Source organism: Salvia hispanica, chromosome 2 (genome assembly GCF_029641045.1).
Source record: "Salvia hispanica isolate PSC_SH4W2 chromosome 2, Shi_PSC_v1, whole genome shotgun sequence".
NCBI lineage: Eukaryota > Viridiplantae > Streptophyta > Magnoliopsida > Lamiales > Lamiaceae > Salvia > Salvia hispanica.
The window spans coordinates 45,187,652-45,212,405 of record NC_142693.1 but is presented as its reverse complement, the minus strand read 5'-3'; the positions used below and the strand labels follow the sequence as shown (position 1 = coordinate 45,212,405).

General features: G+C 42.1%; 2 protein-coding genes and 1 pseudogene across 3 annotated transcripts; 2 read left to right on the top strand and 1 right to left on the bottom strand.

Annotated features, from left to right (window-relative positions):
- Window positions 1–24,754, top strand: part of LOC125196046 (uncharacterized) — a 153,624-nt pseudogene that overhangs the window by 44,283 nt on the left and 84,587 nt on the right.
- LOC148932505 (uncharacterized) lies at window positions 5,665–7,415 on the top strand. The gene is made up of 6 exons (XM_089063737.1): window positions 5,665–5,751; window positions 5,821–5,918; window positions 5,979–6,065; window positions 6,134–6,245; window positions 6,319–6,786; window positions 7,215–7,415. The coding sequence occupies exons 1-6, from the start codon at window positions 5,665–5,667 to the stop codon at window positions 7,413–7,415; spliced, it is 1,053 nt and encodes a 350-aa protein (XP_088919863.1).
- LOC148932504 (uncharacterized) lies at window positions 11,170–12,601 on the bottom strand. Of its 2 annotated transcripts, XM_089063609.1 has the most exons (4): window positions 12,547–12,601; window positions 12,134–12,486; window positions 11,715–12,003; window positions 11,170–11,579 (listed from the first exon to the last, which is right to left on the bottom strand). In XM_089063609.1, exons 1-4 carry the CDS (start codon window positions 12,599–12,601, stop codon window positions 11,224–11,226), a joined length of 1,053 nt encoding a protein of 350 aa, XP_088919735.1. In that variant the 3' UTR covers window positions 11,170–11,223. The 2 variants fall into 2 exon arrangements, with proteins under 2 accessions (XP_088919735.1, XP_088919736.1); XM_089063610.1 differs by lacking the exon at window positions 12,547–12,601 and having other exon boundaries at window positions 11,170–11,582; window positions 11,757–12,003; window positions 12,134–12,403.

Here is a 24,754-nt window from a genome sequence, read left to right as displayed (position 1 = left end):
TCCTGCAATAATTCGGTCTCAAGAAACTCTTGGACTAGGGGGTCAATTACATCAACATAACATAGATTTTCAGAATCTATTGGTCTCTTCATGGCTTCGTTGATGTCAAAGACAAATTTCTCACCATTAAAGTCAATGCATATTGTCCCTTCGGCCATATCCACAATTGTCTTAGCCGTTCTTAAAAATGATCTTCCTAACAATATCTCGCTAGACTCCCTAGCTTCTGGTTCACTCATTTTAATGACATAAAAATCAGCGGGATAAGTAAAGTTCTGTATCCTGACCAGCACATTTTCTAACACACCCTCAGGGTTAATACATGACCTATCAACCAATTGGATTAACACCCTAGTATTCGACAATTTTACCCCCTTTAACCGATTATAAATGGATAACGGCATAACATTGATAGATGCTCCTAAATCACACATTGCATGCTTGATTTTCACATCTCCAATTGTTATGGGTAGGGTAAACATACCTGGGTCGGCTCTCTTGGGTGGTAGCTTCTCCTGTACAATGGCCGATGCTATTCCCTCCACCATGATCTTTCCATCTTCCTGGGCCTTCCCGGCTATGAACTCCTTTATAAACTTCCCCAGAGGGGGCAATCTCACAGCTTGGAGAAATGGTATGGTGACATCCAGCTTCCCAAAAATCGACATGAAATCCACCGGGTTTTCTTTCTTCCTCTTCGTCACAAACCGATATGGAAACGGTTTTTCCCCCTTAGCCTCTCCAGTCAATCCTTGTGGATTTCCCGTTTGAGCCTCCTGGGTTGGAGGTTTCGATGTGGGCATTACTCCTCCCGGTTGCTCATTCCCAGGTTGTGTTTCTTCCTCCTTTCGTTCCACGGTAGGCTTCTCGCTTAGAAAAAACGGATCCTCCATCTGAGACAGAGGCCTCTTGAGCTCTTCCGCTGGAATGACGTCGCTCAGCACCCTTTCTCCACTGGACTCCCCGACAGGGTTCTTGAGCTGAGGTCCGTTGTAAGCTGTTCCGGACCTCAGTGTAATCTTGCTCACATTTGCCTTTTCCGGTACATGGACTGTAGATGGGAGTTTCCCTGAGTTCCCCTTCATTTCGCCCACCGAGTTAGCGAGCTGGGCCAACTGCCTGTTCATCATATCCATATTTGCCCTATGCTCCTTCTGGGCACTTTGCATTCCTTGCATGGTTTCATTACTGGACTGCAAGTCATTTTTAATGCTTTGCTGCGAGGCAAGCATTTCTCCCATCATGTCCTCCACGGACCTCCTCGACCTGTTTGGGTGATGGAATTGGCTCGAGCTCTGATGCTGGTTATACTGAGGTGGTGGGTTTGACTGGTAGCCTGAGAAATTTTGTTGGTTTTGGTTCGGTGGGTACTGGTTATACTGGGCAGGAGGGTTATACTGATCGTGGTTGTGCTGGTATTGACTTTGGTTTTGGTGGTGGGTGTTATGTTGAGGCCCTGGGTTAAATTGGTGCTGGTTCTGGTTTTGATTGTGGTTTTGGTTTTGGTAGTTTCGCTGATAGGGTGGCACATAGGTAGGGTTCGGGTTCTTGTTTTGAGAGTTTTGGTTCTGAGGATGCTGGTTTCTTCCTACCCAGTTAGACTGGTAGTCAGGGTTTGTTGGGCCACGGTTGGGATATTGATTCGGTTGGGGGTTGGGTTGATTTGGAGCCTGATTTTGGTTCTGATTCTGATTTTCATCTCCCCATCGGAAATTTTGGTGGTCCCTCCATGGTGCATCTCTTTGTTTCCCCGGAATCCAATTGCCGTTGGAATTGTAGTAACCTGCGGCATTCGCTTGCTCCACATCCGGCGAGTTGTCCGGTTGATCATACGGTAGTGCTGGGGCTTCTTGGCCTCCAGTTGGAGAAGGTGGTGGAGTGTTCTGCTTGATTGCAGTCAGCAGTTCCTTCTTCAATTCCTCCATCTTCAAGTCCATCCGTTCCTCCTGGTCAGTAGCCGAAGCACTCGCTACCCTTTCTCTGCTGTACCCATCTCTCGCGTTATCGTACGTCTTCTTCGCATTCAAAAGCTTGCGTAGCACCTTTTTGGCTTCACTCACTCTCAACTGGGTGAAATCACCTCCAGACGATGAATTTGCCAGATCCTTGGTTTCTTTGTTCATCCCCTCATAGAAGGTGTGGTGCACCTCTATCTCCTTCATGCGATGGTTGGGACATGACTCCAGAAGGCTCATGTACTTCTCCCAGTACTCGCTCAGGGTTTCATCATATTCTTGCCTTATGCACGATATTTTCCTCTTCAATGCACTTGTCTTCGAAGATGGGAAAAATTCGGCTAGGAATACTGACTTGAAGTCGGCCCATGTATTGATGGAGTCGGCTGGCAGGCGCATGAACCAAGTGTTGGCCTCTCCTTTTAGGACAAAGGGCAGGGCCTTCAGTCTGTAATCGTCCTCGCTCGCTCCTGCTGGCCGCCTCTGTGCCTTACAGATTTTGCAGAACTCATTTAAGAATTCGTAGGGTCCTTCATAACTCTTCCCACAGTAAGTCGGTAGGATTGCAATCACGTGGGGTTTCACATCACAGGCGGTCTGGCCTGGGGTGACCACTATGGCTTGTGGGGGATCTCCGTCGACATGTGCGGTAAGTGTCGCGAGCTCGGGATTGTCCTCACCATGGTCAGCCATCCTCACTAGTGCCCTTACTGGTTGGGGTGGAAGCTCCGGGAGCTGGTACTCTAGCTCCTCTTTTTCTTCGTCGCTACTCGTGCCTAGGTCGGACAGTGCTGTCGACAGACCAGAATGAGTGGTAACGAGTATTGTTCCTCTGGGAAATTATAAACAGTATGTACACCAAAAAGATCACACACAATAACAGGTATGAACGCCATCCATCCGCGGCAACGGCGCCATTTTGAAGTGCTGCCTAGGTTCTCTGTCCTCGATGGTTTCGCATGTGGAATTGGAGTGTATCCAACTGATCAGGAAGAGATTCCTGACCCAGCTGAGTCGTTGATACGACGACCGAGACCTGACTTCAAACAAATTTCCTCAACCCACTTCTACTGATTAGTATATCGGAGGTAAGGGTCGAATCCCACGAGGATGGACACGTTTAGATAATTGTGGTGACTTTCCTGGGTGTTTGGTTAGCTACCACGCTTGGGTTGAGATTTTACCTAGACAGGAAATAAGGAAGTACTCTACTGACTAGTAGGCGGAAAAATAACAGACATATGGGAGTGTTCGTGAAAGTAGGGGACAAGGTGTATCAGAGACATACGGAAAGTAGACAGTTACTAAAAGAGGAAAGTTAGAAAACAAAGTGTATCTGATGGCTGGGGGCTTTCTGACAAGTCTGGATAGTACCTCTGAAAAGTAGGGAACAAAAGTAAAAAGTAACTTAAAAGTAAAGGTGGTTCAAACTAAAGTTGATTTTGACGTTTTCTTCTTCACCAAGTATTGACAAAAATCATATGAACACATACACCATAACTAAACTTCAGTTTCGTAAATTCAAACTCAAGATTCATTGATTAAAATGCTTAAACTTAAATTAAACGGTAACTGCAGCTTTTGCTTCTACTGACTGACATGCAAGGTGGTAATCACTACGCAGAAAGGAAATTCATGCATAAAAACTTGACTAACTTAGCTACAACTTCAAATCAACCGCTCTCGACAAGAAATAAAACTTAGAAATTGAAAGCAATAACTAAATCTAACTTTCCTAGGCAGAATGAAGCAAACTCAAACCAAAGTGACATGCGAAATAGAAACTTCATAACGTAAAAGCTGGAATTTAACAAAGTACTTCAAAAAGGCAACAACGATGAGTGTTTGCAGAATAACTAGCGATGAAAACAAGTAAATTTTAACTAAGAAAGCGATTAAGATTGTTTTTTCCACTCCGGGCGATGATACTACTATATTACTGCGACAACTGGCTGGAAAGGCGAACTGATGACTTCTCCGGCAGACTCTTGGACGTTAAGTGACCATGGCTGTGGCGAGGAACGAGAGGTAGGATAATGCTGAAGGATGGATCTTCTAGAGAGAATTCTACTAAGTGATTGTCAAACTCCCAACTGAACTCTTTCTCTCTCTCCAAATGGCTCCTTTTATAGGGAGGCTTGCCCTTGCTTTTAGGGTAGACTTCTCCCGCATTTTGACCTTTTTGCCCTTGTAAAATAATCATCCCAGCTATCCTCCTTCTACATCTCGAGCCTTTTCTCTGGCGTGCATTCTGGTCAGTGTCGCACCCTTCTAGTGCCCTTTTTCACTTGCGTCACACGAATCGCCACCTACTGGCTTGGATCCTTCAATCCTGCACACTTAAGCAACTGTTTTGCAGATAATACATGTAATTCACGACATACTGACCAGTAACCAAGGCTTAGAATACGACTTATCACATGTATCATGCTCATAACTTGAATCGTGTGCGAGGTGAGTCTCGTTTGATAACATTGTCAAGAGAAGCTCGAAATAAGACTTTATTATTCGGAACATAGCTAATTGGAGTTTGATTACTCTATGAATAATAAATAAGTATTTCTTGCTGAGTCCACTCTTGGAATTAATAAGATATTAATTAATAAAGTATATATCAGACATTAATTTAATTAATGGATGTTTCTATCTTAAGCGCGGGAAATAAATGACAAGCAATGGAAACCCAGATTACTTATAATTTCGGATTTGGATGGGGAGTTCAATATTATTTCTGTAGTGGCTGCTCAAAATATTCCAAATTAAAGCTTATATTAAATTGGGGTTCAATTTAATTAGTAAAAAGCTAATTGGAGGAGCCCATATCCAAAACCTTCCATAGATTCCTGTCTGTACCCAATATGTGACTTAATATAAATAGGAGAATAAAGGAGACAGAAAATACACTTGATTTCCTTTATAATTTTCGTCCAGCGTTCCGCTAGAGTTTCACCGCAATCCAGCCAAAATTGTCAACTTTTGTTGGAATTTTACCTCGTCCAGCCTTAGCCCGATTTTCAAGGTATCTTTACTGCTTTTGTATATTTCTCACGTCCCAACCGACTCTACAAACTTATTCTTCAATTAGTTTTGAATAAGTTTGGAGAGATGACGTGGTGGACCGTGAGATTAGGATTTTTATTGTTTTTAACATGTTTTTCTTAGTTAAAATTTTGTTGTTTTTTGCTGTTTCTTTTTTTTTTTTAACCCGATGTGAATTTGTCATGAGCTTAACATGGAGAATTATGAAACATGCATATGTAGAGACATATTAGACTGAGTTGTCAATGATAGAACGCTCTTACATCTTTGATTACGTATGACTTAATGCCTTGATTTGATAGTTTGGTGAAAATGTAGAAAATAAGTGTAGAAAATAAAACCACTCGATTACCATGGAACGAATGAAGCATAACATAGAGAATATTATTTTAAATTTGAGTTTAATATAAATAGGTGAAGCAAAAACATATTTGACGTGACATTTTCACTAAAAATATATTTAAATTTAGTGTTACAATTCTTATCTACCTAAATTATTATTGAGGCGAAGAAAAAAGAGTGATAAATGATAATTATTGCCAAATCCGATTTACAGAGCGGCAGCAAATAGAATAACGCTGGTTGGCGCTTAGATTTTTTGACTACGAAATTCAAACTCACTCCTACTTTAAAAGACCAAAGAAAATAGAATTGTGAGTTGTGGTTGATAATGGCGGTTGATTCGGGCAAATCCCCCAGAATCCGGCTCGTCGGTAGTCGGATTTATGATTCCGTCAACGGAAAGACTTGCCATCAGGTTTGATTATTTTTCTTTATTGAATAGAATGGGTTTTTGATTTCTGACATTTGATCTTGGGGTGTCAAGTGTCGCCAAAAAACAAGGGATTTCAGTGCAGCATGCAAGAACCACAAGATCACCAAGCCATGTACCATTATGTACTGTCATAAATGCCTCTTGAACAGGTTGGTTATTATTGCTCTCTGTGTTTTTGATGAATATATTATGAGTTGTTCATGTGTTAGGTATGGCGAGAAGGCGGAAGAAGTAGATGGTTTAGGAGAGTGGAGCTGTCCCAAGTGTAGAGGCATTTGCAACTGCAGTGTTTGCATGTGAGTCTTCTCAATTCTCTCTTATTTTGTATTTGTGAAATTGTGATACCATTGGAGACATTGTTTAGGAAGAAAAGAGGTCATCAACCCACTGGTATACTTATTAACACAGCAAAGGCAACTGGTTTTTCATCTGTTTCTGAGATGTTGCAACATTTTCAAGCTTCTTTGCCAAATAAGGTGAAACTTTTCTTCTTCTATACCACATACATTAACAACAATTTTTTTGACACTTGTTTTTGGCTCTAAAAAGCGGGGGAAGGAAAATTCCGTTACTGCCAACAAGTCCAAGAAAGTTTATAAAAAGGAAGCTATTGCAGAAATGCACAACTGTAATAAAAAGAAGTCAAACAAAATGAAGAGGTGTAGATCATATGAGCTGGAAATTAAGAAAGATGCTGATGAAATGAGTGTACTCAAAAAATCAAAGAAATATGATGGTAAGAAGGGTTATGCCTCTTCGACAAGTCCTAGAAAATTAGTATCTAAACAAGAAGTAAAACTCAAAGTCAGACGCAATCCAGATGTTGTAAAGCGTTTAGAAGATGATAACACAACGCGAGATGAAATTGAATCTGCAACTACCCTGGTTGTTTTAAAGCAGCATAACATACCAATGCCTCTGGGGATAGAATTGAAAAATGTAGCTGGACTTGATGTATCAGCGGAAGATGTTGGGAATACATTGCAGTTTTTAGAATTTTGTGCTGCTTTTGGAAAGGCAACTGATTTTACTTGCAACCCCTACTTTTGATACTCATTTTGTTTTCTGTTTCTGATACTCGTTATGGTAAATCTGCAATTTAACTCAATCAATCTCTTGTACTTTTATATTGAATTGCTATTTGTATATAAGAATCGATAAGTATGATCGTCTACACTTAATCGTACACTTGTAATTTCTACAACTCTATTTACCCTGTATATCATATGTAGCGTACACCAATACCTTGGCCACTAAGGTTTTCCTTGTATATCATAAGTAGCAACCATAAGGCTTGTTTCACGCCAAGGAATATTTTCTGTGACAGTCCAGTTTCATATCCACCTACTATCTATTTTACAGTATGACCCACTTTCTGTAAATTGTCAAACATTTATTTTCTTTTACAAGGATAAGTTGTTAATCATTTTCCATTTTCTATATAGATGTGGAAAATTAAGTCCATCAGCTGGAAAAAAACCACATGGTTCAGTGCACTTAAGAACTGCTTCGCTGAGTCTCCAAGCTTTGTTAAAACAAAGGGACTGGAATGCTTAGAGAAGGCATCTGATTACGAATCTTTGAAACCTTCGGAAAAGCATAGGCTCTTAAATTTCCTCTTTGATGAAATTCTTGAAACTGTGTAAGTTCATAAGGGCGCGTTTAGTTGTACTGATAGGCCTTGATAGGGCCGCCTATCGGACATATATCAGGTATTTGGTTGTACCGATATACTATGTAGTAGACCCGGTAAACAAATCATGACCCGGAAACATTTATGATAGCTACTACATTTCGCCGTATATTCCTAACTAGGTCTTCCCCCCCGATAAACCTCAATCTCGTGAAGCCGGCTTGTGCAAATTCGGCCAAGTCACCATTATACCCCTTCACTCCATCAATTTTTAGCCTCAATCGATAGAAAAGGGTCGGCTATTGTTTTTGTGAAACCTTTTGATTTTGTAAGAACATTCGATTCATTTTTTAGTAGCTTTACAATTTTTGTTTGATTTTGCAGCGTCGTCGACCAATCTCAGAGAAATCGTTATCTGGGCTCGATTTTGAAGTGATTACCCATGCCCGGTGAAGACGAATTCCGCAAGGTACACAAAATTCCCAGCGAATTTACATCGACGCTTGCAAAATGAAATCTACTGCATTGCCTATTAAATAGAAATGTGTTGCAAATGTCCGTGCATATGTGGTTGGGTATTATATACTTATGTGAATTGTTATGAATTTAAGCTCAGATTTGCGATTACCCTGTAGGTTTTGAGCAAATATACTTCTTCCCAATTCAGATGTTTTTTGCTTTGTTGAATTTGGATTTAACTTTGTTTAATACTTCTACATTGTGTTGCATTGGTTTCATTTGGTTAGCAAATTGCAACATATAAAAGCTGCGAATTAGGTGTTGCAATTGTGCTGAATTTTGTTGGGGGTTTTCATTGGTGTTGCATTCTGTGGGAATTCATTGGTGCTGCATTTGCACAGAGTATTTGATGATCTGAATATCGTGGAACTGATATTCGCGTGTGTTTGAATTTCTATATGTTAGTCATTGATTCACACCAATTGTTTTTATGTGTTCCGTGATCAGGTTGGCCGGAGGCGTGATGAGATGACAACCGTTTTGATTTTGCTTGAGGAGTTATTAAGTAATCTTCAAATTAATTTGTTGTTGATTTCCTTCATCATCACTCTAATTGGACCAAATACCCGCAAGCGCAAACGTTGGTGCGTTGATGATCCAACCGAAATGCTGGATTCAATTCCTGCTCATGTGAAGCAGTTAGATAGGCTAGTCCGTCTCACAGATCGCGCCTGCGTAGATAATTTACGGATGGATAGGAACACGTTTGGCCGACTATGCCGTCTACTTCGTGATCGTGCAGGGTTAATCGATCAAAAATTTGTCACTGTTGAAGAACAAGTTGCCATGTTCCTATGTGTTCTGTCCCACCATAAGAAAACTCGTATAGTTGGGTATGACTTCATGCGGTCGTCCCACACTGTGTCGAGATATATACATATTGTCCTTCGTGGTGTGCTCATGCTTTACAACTTGTTTTTGGTTAAGCCAAGTCCTATTGATGACAGTTGCAATGACCAGCGTTGGAGTTGGTTTAAGGTTAGAATATTATTTCCATTCAGCTTAAGCTATTCAATTCTACGGTCCTACAGTTTATATAACCCATTGATTACATTATCAATCCAATGCAGGGGTGTTTAGGTGCCTTAGACGGAACGTATATCAATGTACGAGTCCCTGTTGCCGACGCAGAAAGGTATCGGAACAGGAAAGGTCACATCACAACCAACACACTAGCCGTATGTGACCCGCATCTTCGCTTCGTTTATATCCTACCAGGATGGGAGGGATCTGCGGGGGATTCAAGGATATTGCGTGACGCAATAACCAGACCATTGGGTCTCAAGGTGCCAAAAGGTGTTGCTCTGATTTAATACAATACTTGCTGGTGCATATAGGATTAGCCGATGTAGTTAACTGTTTGAAAGCTCATTGTACACTTTTTCTATCCACGGATACAGGATGTTACTATCTTTGTGATAATGCATACCCGAATGCCGAAGGCTTTGTGACCCCTTTTAAAGGAGTCCGGTATCATTTGAAGGAATGGGGTCCTGGTACCCAAGCACCTCAAACGCCCGAGGAGCTGTTTAACTTGAGACACAGCAAGGCTAGAAATGTGATCGAGCGATCATTCGCGGTGTTGAAGATGCGATGGGGTATACTCCGTTCAGCCAGTTTCTATCCAATTGAGGTGCAAACAGGCTTGATTATAGCCTGTTTCTTACTTCACAATTTCATTCGCGATCAGATGGCGGTTGATCCGATCGAGGAGGAGTTGGGTACCCACGACGACGATGGAGATGAAACGGATCAAGAGCAAGCTGCTGTTGATCATATCAACAGTGTGGAACCGTCAGCTGCGTGGAATAGGAAAAGGTACGATTTGGCGAGAGCAATGTGGGAGGAGAGACAGAACATGTAAACGAGGATGTGCAGATGTCTTCGATTAATTCTTGCATTTTATTTCTTGGATATTCATAGGGTTTGTGTTTTGCTGTGTGTTTAAACATAATGTTTGCGAACTGTAATGCAACTTGCTTTTTCTAACAATTATTTTTCCTTCTCAATTTCATAAGAGGCCATGGATATGCAATCATTTGCGTTAAGCTCATTTTCATTTTATGAGGACAATTAGTTCTCCTTTTATAAATACGGCCAAATGTATGCTTGATCTTGCTTCATAAATAAACAAGTTTTTATAGCATATACCAATACAGGAGTCCATACAAAATATAATTGTTTGGATATTTAATAGAATAAAATCTCATCCCTAAACCCTATTAGTTAGTCTTTATGAGGTTAAAAATTTGCAAAATTATCGGGAAGTAAAAGCAGATTTATATGTGCTAGTTACCTTGTGCACGTTATACACAAATTTAATATCATATTGGCAATAAAATCAATTTATTTGTACTAGGAATATTAACATTTAATTGCTAATTTGTTGTACAATCATAAAACATTATTATTTAAAAATTCAACAAATCAATTTTGTTGCATTAGCCAATTTGGCGTATATGTAATATAAAAAAGTATTATCTAAAAATCAATCAAATTAATTTATTTCTACACGTTTTATACATTTTTTTGGCTATATTTAATTGGTGATAGACGGTGTTGCACGTATCAATAAAAAAGTATAATGAGTATATTTTATTGCCATATTTATTGGTCAAATAAAGTAAACTAAAAGATGTTATCAAAATGCAATAATCAGATCATATTAAAAACAACTACATAATTGTGTGCAAAAGTAATTAATTCAATATCAAATATTGTTGAAGATGCCACGTTATGAAATCATATAATATTTTGAAATATGTGTTTAATTCCACAAGTACACCAAAATTTATAAGCATTTTTTTTAATTCATACATGCAAAGCATGAGTGTATCTTATTAATCAACACGTATGTATTTTTATCCATTGCATGTCAATAATAATTAAAGATAAGTTAGAGGAAAATTATATGTATATTAATTGAGAATAGATTGTTGCTACTTGCTAGTGATTGTGATATGGTACTTATGAATAGGAGTCATATGACCAAATGCTTCAAAACAAATAATCAAACAAATAATCAAAATATACCCACTGATAATAGATAGAGTTAATAAATGAAGGGTTCCAGAAGTTTGGGAGTTTACAGAATATCGCACACATTCACCCTAATACAGAAGGTTCGAATGGTTTTAGTAGATACAAAAGATTATACAAAAGAAGAGAGTTGTGACCAAACATATACCAACACCATGTGTAAATGCTTAGACAACTCTTCAAAAGTATCATTGACAAAAAAGCTCCCATCTAGTTATCCAAAATAAAGTACCCAGAGAACGTTACCTTCATGCTTTCTTCGACTAAAGCATCTGATCAATTTCCAGTAGGTCAAAGACAAAGGCACCTCGAGTAATCTCTGGCAAGCCCCGAAACAGATCCATAAGCTCCGGCTCCTTCACTAGTTTCTTTGATATGTAGAATTGTTGTTTCAAAGTTAGGCCCGGGGTGCCTTTGAGTTGCTCAAACACTTCAGTCCGCTTAGTACTAAGGTCGAAGTCATAACCAATCCTAGATGAAATTTCTTTCAATCGGTCATTTGTGTCGGTGTGAATTTGGCTCATTAGTGCAAGGACTCCGTCAAGCTTATCATCCATCTTCCTTTTTCTAACAACTTTCTTCGACACCTTCGGAGCTGCCACAGTAGCAGCACGTGCCCCTGCTCCCGAACCAGCAGGCCGTGACCCCGAGCCAGCGACAGTACCAGCCCCTGACCCAGAACCTGCCCCAACCCCAGCTCCTGAGTTGGATCCACTCCCAGCGCCTGAGTTCGAACCAGCCCCAGCCACCTCACCAGCCCCAGCTACAGCCCCATCTCCCTCAGTAGCAGATTGACTCTCGTCTATCATCTCTGGGAGAATACCAGGGGGAAATACTTCATCAGGGAATAGCTCCTCGAGTGTGATAGTATGGGATGTACCCGCATCATCGGGCAAGTCGAATTTATTTCCGTAGATTGTTCGAACTGAATCGCCTAGATCAACACATTTCACACCATCAGCACGATCTTGACCAAATACCTCTTTCCAGTCTTCAAATTGAGGCCAAGACTTGTTCCTCATGTACCTTGCGTTACTATCTTTCTGCACAAAGTAATCAACACAACTATTACATACATATGTAGGAACTGGCTCTTGACAAACAATTCAATATAATCACCACATTTCCAACTTATTACAGATGCATTGTTATGGTCACTAAACTAGCACCAACCTTAACGAATTGTGCCCACTGCTCATCGTCACATTCTATCTTGTACTGACCATCTGAATTAAAGCCAATCCCACTATAATTAAGCATCATCTTGAGGGAGCCATAGTTTCGCCTCCAAGTAGTTATCTTCGAATAGATGTGGGGGTGAGGTTGGATATTAGTCTTTGGGAATTCACGCTTGATCGCCTCCTTGATACGAGTTAAATACCCAACTCGATAGCCATTACCGGACATCCATCCATTCGCTGTCAAATCCTTCAATGTTGCCATGAGGATCTCCTCCTCCCGCACCGACCAGACGCGCCTTGACCTGTCCGATTTGATGGACTTGCCTTTGCCAACCTCATTGCTACCTGCAACCCATAGTCAGCACAACAACATAAGCATATGCCACTGATGTGAAGTAATATTACCCTCTGGTATGGGGAGACCTTCATCATCACTACCACCCATTTGTTCGGAGGCCATTTTTCACAAGAGTAAGGCTCTTTGGTAGAAGACTAATGTTGCATCAAAGAATCAGTCAGCAATTAAGACAAAAACTTCATCACATCAGATTGGTGAATCAATAATGATTAATTGAATTCAACACATGTCAAGCCCATCTCCGAGAACACAGAGAACACAACAATGCACCCCATACATTATCAGGGAATTTGACAAATGTGCGATGGTATCAAAACGACCCAGAACACCCTAAGTTATACGAAACACTTCGGAGCTACTGTAAAATACGATATCAAAACAGGCACAAATCCGACAACACGACTATTGTCGATTGCAGTATGAAGAGGCACTTCAAAATTTGCACAGATGACAAACATATCGGACATAATAAAACGCACATACGAAGCATTCTACCTCAAATACACGACAACAGCTTTCGGAACATACCTGTGTAGATCAACACGAAACCACGGAAGCCCGATTATCGGAAGGGAACAGAGCAGCAGCCGTCGAAGGAGTTGATTATCGATGAGCCGTGCGAATTTTGGCGGAAGATGTAGGCGGGCTTTTTAAATGAGAGTTCTCAAAAAGAAATAGGGTTTATAAGGACAAATGTGCCAATACATTATTTTTATGAGGACATATTTGTCCATGCTTATTTGTATCGGTAGTTTATTCATTACCAAACAAACACCATGGAACTTATCAAGGGGGATGCTAGCAGACCAACCAAACATCAACCTTGATATAAATCTCATCACACAATCATTGAATATCAGATATGTCAATACTATCACAAACAATACTATCACAGCAACCAAACGCGCCCTAATAATATGTCCCCTGTCCTTTCTAATATTTAAGTTTGTTGGAAACACGTCAACTAAGTAACGTCTATGTGCATTGAGTGTTGATCTGCTACCACTGAATTGCAATGCTATACGAATAGAGCCTTTGCTTAATGAAAACCAGAAGTTGAATTGTTTTGGCAATGTACTGCTTTATTTTGCATTACATGTTTTGCTTTCTTTTAGTACTCCATATATTTTATCTAGCTAACTTTAGAGTAAAGGCCAAAATTTGATCCTGAACATAAGATCATTTTACCTCTTTGGTCCTATACTTTATCTTTTGGATTTTTTGGTCCTGCACATATGGAAATTTGATCATTTTGGTCCTCCGTCAATAGTTCCGTTAAAAACTAACAGTCAACCCGATTTTGACCAAATTAAACTCTTAATTCTATTTTTTAATTCACTAATTAATATCCTAATTATTTTAACAAATATCCATTCAGTGAGAATGCGAGACCGTAAACACGCCCCAGATTGCTCTGTTTCATCATCATCGTCTTCATCGATCACCGCCGCTCATTCATTTGCTTCTTCCGAAGGCTCCTCCCACTCTTGTCAATCTCATCCGGTATTACCGCGGCCTCGATTTGCTGGTCAAAGCGATCCACCAAGTAGATGCTGGATCGGTTGTCGGCGTGCCTTCATCCAGCGCCGCGTCTCCATTAGGAGGAGGAGGAGGACCGGTAGGATTGATTCGACGCCTTCGTCTTCGGCAGCAAAGGGAAAGGGGGCGGGATTAAGAAGACAGTTAGCAGCAATAAGAAGGCTGCCAAGGGGAAGATGAGATCTGATGAAATAGGCGCAATTCAACCTCTCTCTGTGTCTCCATTTTCTTCTTCAAAAATCAATTTTGGGGGTTGAGTTTAGTCAGATCTTATTCGTTTAGGTACTACTCCACATGATTATAGAACTTTTTTTTTCAATACGAGTACAATTTATACGTGATTTTGGTTCTCCATATTCGATTCAGTTCCTGATTTTATTCAGAGCTTACATGATGTTCTTGGATCTCTGCTTTCATATTGGAATTCAGAGTTGCAAGTTCTGATCTGTTTTAGCAGTTTGATCCATAGTTGGAGTTCTGTGTATGAAACATCAAAATGAAATTATTTTGATCCAAATTCCGACTGCTATGCTATGCACATTTGATTTCAGAGGTTATAATGATACTCAGAAATTACTGTCATGTAGCTTGGGCAGTTAATTAAGAGTAGTAAATTTTGGTGTTAATGTTACATATCCATTTAATTTTAAATGGATATTCCTAAATATAATTAGGATATTAATTAGTGAATTAAAAATCAGAATTAGGCGTTTAATTTGGTCAAAATCGAGTTGACCGTTAGTTTTTAACGGAACTATTGACGGAGGGACCAAAATGATCAAATTTCCATATGTGCAGGACCAAAAAATCCAAAAGATAAAGTTTAGGACCTAAAAGATAAAATGACCATATGTTCAGGACCAATTTTGGCCTTTACTCCTAACTTTATGTCTTATGTGATGATGTTGGAAAGGGAGACACTGTTAAATGAGAAATGATTCTCCATTGATGATGAAGGGAAAGCAGTATAGTAACAGAAGATCTTTTTCACTAAGGTCTCGTCTTTCATTAATGTGGTATACACGCATTGCATCATTAATTTCTTGGTTAATTATTCAAAAGCAAATCAATATCAGTTGCATATAAAAAAACCCAACAATATTAGATGATGGTTAATTTCTGCTACTAGAACATTGTTTTTTTTAAAAAAATCGTAGTTATTGCAGTTTGTAAGACGTTTGGTTGGTTGCAACACAACTAATAGCAATACATGAAAAAGATGCATGTAATGTTTATTGGTTCAAATGTTCATGATACATTCATGGCATAAATTAAATGGTACTCCTGCATTGATTATAAACATTCACGGAGTAACTCTCTATTTCCAAGCATGATTTATACTCTAAACTATGCAATAGGTTAAGTTAGTAATACCTCTCTCCTGTCCTCTTTTTTTAAAATTTTTTTTTTTATTTTTATCAAACACCTTCCGGTGGAGGGTTCGAGGGACCCTCATCCCTATATTTCTAAAAGCATGGGTTACAATGCTAGGACACACCCAAAAGTGGTGTACCTTGGAGAAATAATCACTAGAGTAGGGGGCGGTCCAATCGCTAATGTGACGGATCCAATCGCTAATGTGACGGACCTTGGCCTACTCTAGGCTACAATGCTATCAACCAAAAAAAGGCAAAGAAGGAGGGAAACACATGGTGCAAAGCAGCTACACATCTGCGAACTCCAGCCAGATTCTGATTTTAAGGATCCAAACGAAGGTTTGGGACCTCTAAATGTTCCAGCCTTATCAAAGCTTTGACTATTTTGGGGCATGTTTCCTCATCAAAAGTATGTAAGAAAGTCACTTCGGTCCCTCGTTTGGCCAGTTCCCCAGCCGGTTTGTTGCCTTCTCGTGGGATGGTAGAAAATGTCAATGAGAATCCTCGCCCCAAGACTTTGACAAGGGCGATTTTGTGTCTGAGAGCTGCCGGACAGCCCATTCCCCTTGTAAGATAGCAACGATATGCGTCGATTCTACTCGATCCATGATAAGTCGTATTCTAAGCTTTGGTTACTGGTCAGTATGTCATGAAATGCATGTATTATCTGCAAAACAGTTGCTCAAGTGTGCAGGATTAAGGGATCCAAGTCAGTAGAAGACGATTCAGGTGACGCAAGTGAAAAGGGCGCCAGAAGGGTGCAATACTGACCAGGAGGCATGCCAGATAAAAGGCTCGAGATGGAGAAGAAGGATAGCTGAGATGATCATTAACAAGAGCAGAAAAGTCAAAACGTGAAGGAAGTCTACCCTAAAAGCAAGGGCAAGCCTCCCTATAAAAGAAGCCACTTGGAGAGAGAGAATAGAGTTGGTTCCTTAGAGTTCGGTTAAGAGTTCTAAGTTCTCGGTTCTCAAAACACACTTAGTAGAATTCTCTCTAGAAGATCAGTCCTTCAGCATTGTCCAATCTCTCGTTCCTCGCCACAGCTATGGTCACTTGACGTCCAAGAGTCTGCCAGAGAAGTCATCGATCCGCCGTTCCAGCCAGTTGCCGTAGTAGTATAGCAGTATCATCGCCCGGAGTGGCAAAACAATCGTTATTTTGCTTTCTAGCTTAATCTTTACCTGTTTTCGTCGTTGGATTTGTCGCAAACATTTATCTTTGTTGCCTTTTGAAATACTCGGTGAAGATCCAACGTTTAAGTTATGAAGTTTCTATTTCGTATGTCGCTTTGGTTCGAGTTTGCTTCATTATGCCTAGGAAAGTTAGATCTAATCGTTGCTTTTAATATCTAAGTGTTTTCTTGTCTGGAATTGTTGATTTGAGGTTGTAGTTATGTTTCAGTCTAATTTTCGTGCATGAGTCTTCGTTCTGCATTATAATCACCATCTTGCATGTTAGTCAGTAGAAGTAAAAACTGCAGTTTCACCTTTCATTTTAAGTTTGAGCATTTTAATCAATGGATCTTGAGTTTGAAGTTATGAATCTGAGTTTAGTCATGGTGTTTATGTTCATATGATTTTTGTCAATACTTGGTGAAGAAGAAAACGTCAAAATCAACTTTAGTTTGGACCACTTTACTTTAAAGTTACTTTTGCTTTTGTTCCCTACTTTTCAGTTGTACTGTCCAGACCTGTCAGAGAGCCACCCAGCCACCAGATATACCTTGTTGTCTAAATTTCCTCTTTTAGTAACTGTCTACTTTTCATATGCATCTGAGACACCTTGTCCCCTATTTTCACGAACACCACACATGCTTGTTATTTTCACGCCTACTAGTCAGTAGAGTACCATCTTTATTTCTTGCCTAGGTAAATTCTCAACCCAAGCGTGGTAGCTAACCAAAAACACCCAGGAAAGTCACCGTAGTTATCCGAACGTGTCCATCCTTGTGGGATTTGACCCTTACCTCCACTATACTAATCAGTAGAAGTGGGTTGAGTAAACTTGTTTGAAGCCAGGTCCCTGTTGTCGTTCCAACGACTCAGCTGGGTCGGGAATCTCTTCCTGATCAGTTGGATACATTCCAAAAACCATACGAAAACCGAGAAAAGGCACTCTTCAAAATGGCGTCGTTGCCGGGGATGGATGGCGTTCATACCTGTTATTGTGTGTGATCTTTTTGGTGTACATACTGTTTATAATTTTCTATTCTTTTTGTTTTCAGTTTATGAGAAGTGGCTCGGCTCCTTGCCAGTGGAGACCAAGGATACTTCCCCGAGGAACAATACTCGTTACCACTCGTTCTGGCCTGTCGACGGCTCTGTCCGACCTAGGCACGAGGAGCGACGAGGAGAAAGAAGATCTAGAGTACCAACTCCCGGAGATTCCACCCCAACCAGTAAGAACACTAGTGAGAATGGCTGACCAAGGTGAGGATGATCCCGAGCTCGCAACACTTACTGCACACACCGACGGAGATCCCCCACAAGCCATAGTGGTCACCCCAGGCCAGACCGCCTGTGATGTGAAACCCCACGTGATTGCAATCCTACCGACGTACTGTGGGAAGAGTTAAGAGGGACCCTACGAATTCTTAAATGAGTTCTGCAAGATCTGTAAGGCGCAGAGGCGGCCAGCAGGAGCAAGCGAGGACGATTACAGACTGAAGGCCCTACCTTTTGTCCTAAAGGGAGAGGCCAACACCTGGTTCATGCGCTTGCCAGCCGACTCCATCAATACATGGGCCGATTTCAAGTCAGTTTTCCTAGCTGGGTTCTTCCCGTCTTCAAAGACAAGTGCATTGAAGAGGAAAATATCGTGCATAAGGCAAGAATATGATGAAACCCTGAGCGAGTACTGGGAGAAGTGCATGAGTCTTCTGGAGTCATGCCCCAACCATCGCATGAAGGAGATAGAGGTGCACCACACCTTCTATGAGGGGATGAACAAGGAGACCAAGGATCTGGCGAATTCATCATCCGGAGGCGATTTCACCTAGTTGAGAGTCAGGTAAGCCAAAAAGGTGTTACGCAAGCTGTTGAATGTGAAGAAGACGTACGACAATGCAAGGGATGGGTACAACAGAGAAAGGGTAGCAAGTGCTTCAGCTACTGACCAGGAGGAACGGATGGATTTGAAGATGGAGGAATTAAAGAAGGAGTTGCTGACTGCAATCAAGCAGAACACTCCACCACCTTCTCCGACTGGAGGCAAAGAGGCCCCAGAACTACCATATGATCAGCCGGACAACTCGCCAGATGTGGAGCAAGCAAATGCCGCAGGATACTACAATTCCAACGGCAATTGGATTCCGGGAAGGCAGAGGGATGCACCATGGAGGGACCACCAAATCTTCCGATGGGGAGATGGAAATCAGAATCAGAACCAAAATCAGGCTCCAAATCAACCCAACCCCCACCCGAATCAAAATTCCAACCGTGGTCCAACAAACCCTGACTACCAGTCTATCTGGGTAGGAATAAACCAGCATCCTCAGAACCAAAACCCTCAAAACCAGAACCTGAACCCTGCCTATGTGCCACCCCATCAGCGAAACAACCAGAACCAATTTAACCTAGGGCCTCAACATAACAGCCACAACCAAAACCAAAATCAGTACCAGAACAACCACGACCAGTACAACCCTCCTGCCCAGTATAATCAGTACCCACAGAACCAAAACCAACAAAATTTCTCGGGCTACCAGTCAAACCCACCACCCCAGTATAACCAGCACCAGGGCTCGAACCAATTCCATCACCCAAACAGGTCGAGGAGGTCTATGGAAGACATGATGGGAGAGATGCTTGCTTCGCAGCAGAGCATTAAAAACGACTTGCAGTCCAGTAATGAAACAATGCAAGGAATGCAAAGTGCCCAGAAGGAGCATAGGGCAAGTATGGATATGATGAATAGGCAGTTGGCCCAGCTCGCTAACTCGGTGGGCGAAATGAAAGGGAACTCAGGGAAATTCCCATATACAGTCCATGTACCTGAAAAGGCAAATGTGAGTAAGATTACACCGCGGTCCGGAACAGCCTATAATGGACCTCAACTCAAGAACCCTATTGGGGATTCTAGTAGAGAAAGGGTGCTGAGTGACACCATCTCAGCGGAAGAACTCAAGAGGCCTCTGCCTCAGATGGAGGATCTGTTTTTTCTAAACGAGAAGCCTACTGCTGAAGGAAATGAGAGAGAAACACAACCTGGAAATGAGCAACCGGAAGGAGCAATGCCCACATCGGAACCTCAAACCCAGGAGGCACCAAGGGAAGGTCCACCAAGGCTAACTGAAGAGGCTAAGGGAGAAAAACCCTTTCCATATCGGTTTGTTACGAAGAGGAGGAAAGAAAACCCTGTGGATTTCATGTCGATCTTCGGAAAGCTGGATGTCACAATACCATTCCTCCAAGCCGTGAGACTGCCCCCTCTGGGGAAGTTTATAAAGGAGTTCATAGCCGGAAAGGCCCAGGAGGATGGAAAAATCATGATGGAAGGGATAGCGTCAGCTATTGTACAGGAGAAACTACCACCCAAGAGAGCCGACCCAGGTATGTTTACTTTACCCATAACAATTGGAGATGTAAAAATCGAGCATGCAATGTGTGATTTAGGAGCATCTATCAATGTTATGCCGTTATCCATTTATAATCGGTTAAAGGGGGTAAAATTGTCAAATACTAGGGTGTTGATCCAACTGGCTGATAGGTCATGTATAAATCCGGATGGTGTGTTAGAAAATGTGTTGGTCAGGATACAAGACTTTACTTATCCCACTGATTTTTATGTAATTAAAATGAGTGAACCAGAAGCTAGGGAGTCTAGCGGGATATTGTTAGGAAGACCATTCTTAAGAACGGCTAAGGCAATTGTGGATATGGCTGAGGGGACAATCTGCATTGACTTTAATAGTGAGAAATTTGTTTTTGACATCAATAAAGCCATGAAAAAACCAATAGATTCTGAAAATCTATGTTATGTTGATGTAATTGACCCCTTAGTCCAAGAATTTCTTGAGACCGAATTATTGCAGGAAAAGCCCCAAGCCTTGGATGTGTATGCCCAGGCTGATGTGGAAGCAGCTGCATGGTGTGATCTAATCAGTAGCCGAGGGTTGACTGACGAGGAGATCGAAGAAACAATTACGGAATTTTGTCAGAAGTCAGAACTAGCGGGATCCGTAGGGGCCTTGCTACCGGCCAGTATGGAGGAAAAATCAGATGCTGAACAAGAGCAAGAGGAGAATTCAAAAAAGAACCCTCTACCTACAGACACACTACCCCCGCAAGTGGAGTTGAAAAAGTTGCCAGCGAACCTTAAGTATGCCTACCTCGGGCATAAGCCCGGACGTCTGCATGCACCACATTAGGCTGGAGGATGGAGCCAAGGCACATAGAGATTCTCAAAGAAAGGTGAACCCAAACATGTGGGAAGAGATACTGAAGGAAATCTTGAAGTTACTCTCACTGGGCATTATATACTCGGTACCAGATAGTGAATGGGTCAGCCCAATCCATATGGTCCCCAAGAAATCAGGGATCCAGGTGGTTAAGAATGAGAGGAATGAGCTAGTGCCCACCAGACTAGTCACTGGATGGCGAATGTGTATAGATTACCGAAAGCTGAACATTGCAACCAGGAAGGACCATTCCCCCTGCCATTCATCGATCAAATGCTGGAGCGACTGGCTGGGAGGAAGTACTTCTGCTTTTTGGATGGGTACAGTGGTTACTTTCAAATCTACGTGAACCCGGAGGACAAGGATAAGACCACGTTCACCTGTCCGTTTGGAACCTATGCGTATAGGCGTATGCCATTTGGCTTATGCAACGCCCCCGGTACCTTCCAACGGTGCATGATGAGCATATTCTCGGATTTGATTGAAGATTGTATAGAGATCTTTATGGATGATTTCACTGTCTACGGAGACTCTTTTGACTCATGCTTGCAACATTTGGATGTGGTGCTAGAAAGGTGCCAAGCAAAGAGTCTGGTTTTAAATTTTGAGAAATGCCACTTTATGGTTACAGAAGGAATTGTCTTAGGACACGTGGTGTCAGAAAAGGGAATCCAGGGGGATCAAGCTAAGGTGGATGTCATATCCAAACTACGCTTCCCTACTGATCAGAAAGGAGTAAGAGGTTTTTTGGGCCATGCTGGATTTAACGAAAATTTATCAAGGATTTCGCCAAAATTGTCCGACCCCATACCAGACTTCTCCAAAATGAGGTGGAGTTCATTTTCGACGAGCATTGCATGGCTGATTTCAACCTCCTTAAGGAAAAATTGATTTCTGCACCGGTTATTCAGGCTCCTAACTGGGATCACCCCTTCGAGGTGATGTGCGATGCTAGTGACTATGCCGTGGGGGCCGTACTGGGTCAGAAGATCGATGGAAAAAGGTACGTGATATTCTATGCATCTAAGACCTTGAATCAAGCCCAACGGAATTATGACACCACCGAGAAGGAGATGTTGGCGGTTATCTATTCATTCGAAAAGTTCAGGCAGTACCTACTGGGATCCAGAGTCATCGTCTATACTGATCATGCGGCGATTAAGTATCTCATTGCGAAGAAGGAGTCAAAACCCCGACTGATCAGATGGGTGCTGCTTTTACAAGAATTCGATTGGGAGGTAGAAGACAAAAAGGGGGTTGAAAACAAAGTAGCGGACCACTTGAGCAGAATAATACAAGAAGGGAACAGTGAGGATGTGAGAGATCGATTCCCGGAAGAGCATTTATGTGAAGTGATTTTCTCCGCAAGGAAGATCGATTGGGAAGAAGTGATGAGACTTACTGGGCAGGACGTAACAACCAAGGGCAAGGAGAAAGTAGGGCAGGAACCCTGGTATGCGGACTTGGCCAATTACCTAGTGACGGGAGAGCTACCAATGTTGCCAAACGTGACAAAGGCTCAGAGGATGAAGATCAAGAGAGAAGCAAAGTATTATTTCTGGGACGACCCATACTTGTGGAAGGCAGGAACCGACCAGGTCATTAGGAGATGTGTTCCTGACTGGGAGCAACGGGATGTACTAACGCACTACCACTCCTTAGCATGTGGAGGACATTTCGGGCCAAGGAAGACTGCCAGAAAGGTGTTGGATAGCGGATTCTACTGGCCAACCCTGAACAGAGATGCATACGAGTTCTGCAAAGGCTGTGACCGTTGCCAACTGACCGGTGGGATCTCCGCGAGGGACGAAATGCCGCAAGTTCCAGTAATTGTTTGTGAGGTGTTCGACATCTGGGGTATGGACTTCATGGGTCCTTTTCCCTCATCTTATGGGAACTCCTATCCTGGTGGCAGTTGACTATGTATCAAAGTGGATAAAAGCCAAAGCCACAAGCACTTGTGAATCTAAAGAAGTCACCAAGTTCCTCAAGAGTCATATATTCAGCCGATTTGGGATACCAAGGGCAATCATCTCTGATCAAGGGACTCACTTCTGTAATCGAATGGTCAAAGCATTGATGAAGATGTACGGAGTTCATCACCGCCTATCTAGTCCTTACCACCCTCAAGCCAACGGGCAAGCAGAGATCTCAAACAGGGAAATAAAGAGCATTTTAGAGAAGACAGTCAACCCCTCCAGAAAAGATTGGAGCACAAGGTTGGAAGATGCTCTGTGGGCATATCGGACAGCCTACAAAACTCCTATCGGGATGTCCCCCTATCGCATCGTCTTTGGGAAGATGTGTCACTTGTCAGTAGGAATTGAATACCAAGCATACTGGGCAGTTCAGCAGGTTAACGTGGATGCTAAGGCCTGTGAAGAGGAAAGGAAGCTACAACTACAAGAGCTGGAAGAACTCAGATTGGAGTCGTTCGACTCAGCCATGTGGTACAAGGAGAAAACAAAGATGTGGCACGACAAAAATCTGAGAACCAAGGATCTCCAAGTTAGTCAGAAAGTACTACTCTTCCAGTCAAGATTGAAGCTAATGCCTGGGAAACTCAAGTCCAAATGGGCAGGACTTTACATTATCACTGCACTACGTGCTAATGGAGCGGTCGAGATTTCAGGGAGTATCCCTAACTCTGAACCTTTTGTCGTCAATGGGCATAGATTGAAAATATATTGGGAAAATGAAGAGATGTGTGTAGTGGAAGAAATTCCACTACATCCCAATAGCGTCTAAATGACCAGTAAGAAAGGGGTTTGGAGTTCCACCTGGTCAACGTTATATGATTTGTGCTCACTGACCATGAAAAACTTCAAATACCCTTAGTAATGATGTAAATATTGTAAATATTTAGTAATTTAACTTAAGTTAAGAAGGAAAAAACAACAAAAAGATTTTCGGATCTTGAATATTAATTCAGAGTCTGTATTGACCACGAAGATACCACTTAGGTGAAACTCTGAATTATATTTAAGACCCATTTATTTGCTTTATTTCTATTTTGGCTAGTTGAGAGAGAGATATAGAGTGAAATTTGAATTTTGGTGCGTGTTGCAGCTTTGCAGGCGAGTGCAGAGACTGGGAGGGCGCGTGGAGCAGAGACGTGACAGGGGACGTCCAATCAGCTGCGAGAACGCCCAACCGCCTCCCACCGAAGCGTCGCAACCCGGCAACCGCCTACAACTGGTCAAAACCCTCAACTGCCCACCCCTCTATAAAACACCCCACCGCCTACTCCCCTTCACTTTACAAACCCTTACCTGCATTCTCTCTCTCTCTCTCTCACAACCACCATCCCACTCCGAAAACTACCACCCCACTACCAGAAAAAGAGAACCACCACCGATACAAGCCATGGCAAAGAGAAGAGCAACCGATAACCCAGCATCTACCACCGGCGAAGACCCGCCAGAAGTCCGAGCGACAGCCGAATTGCAGCCGCCAAGTCCACCACGATCACAGCCAATGCCGACGACACAAATTCCGGCAATGGTTCCTTTAGACGCATTGGCAGCGTATCTAAGGCAACAAGACCCGAACAAAGATTGGACAGCGACCCTGGCAGGATTCAGCCTGGCCGGCGGAATGCCGGCGACGCCAAACCCTACCCCAACTGCAACCACAGCAACACCACCCCAAAAACCTCAAATCCGACATCCGAAAAGGCCTCCCCAACAGTAATTGCACAATCAGAACCCTCTCACCCTTCTCCCATACACCAACAAACAGAACCGCTCGACGTTAGCCCTCTTTCCGCCTATCAAGATCCCAACTGGGGAGAAACAGAGAAAAAGGAGAGCGGAGGGAGAGTAAGCGAGGGCGAGAAGGATGAAGCAGAAAAGGAGGAGATAGACCTGAACGAAATGGCCAGGAAGCAAGGGTTAATGATGGATGATGAGTTCCACGCGGTTTTGAGCAAGGGAGATA

Bases quoted from the DNA above. Each gene is read 5' to 3' on its own strand.
- LOC148932505 (XM_089063737.1), top strand. From the start codon at position 5,665: ATGGCGGTTGATTCGGGCAAATCCCCCAGAATCCGGCTCGTCGGTAGT. The intron at 6,066-6,133 runs GTGAGTCTTCTC...GACATTGTTTAG, and splicing joins TGCAACTGCAGTGTTTGCAT to GAAGAAAAGAGGTCATCAAC. The intron at 6,787-7,214 runs GCAACTGATTTT...TTTTCTATATAG, and splicing joins TTTGTGCTGCTTTTGGAAAG to ATGTGGAAAATTAAGTCCAT.
- LOC148932504 (XM_089063609.1), bottom strand. From the start codon at position 12,601: ATGGCCTCCGAACAAATGGGTGGTAGTGATGATGAAGGTCTCCCCATA. The intron at 12,004-12,133 runs GTTGGTGCTAGT...TACTTTGTGCAG, and splicing joins AGTGGGCACAATTCGTTAAG to AAAGATAGTAACGCAAGGTA. The intron at 11,580-11,714 runs GTGAGGTGGCTG...GTTCGGGAGCAG, and splicing joins TGGGGCTGTAGCTGGGGCTG to GGGCACGTGCTGCTACTGTG.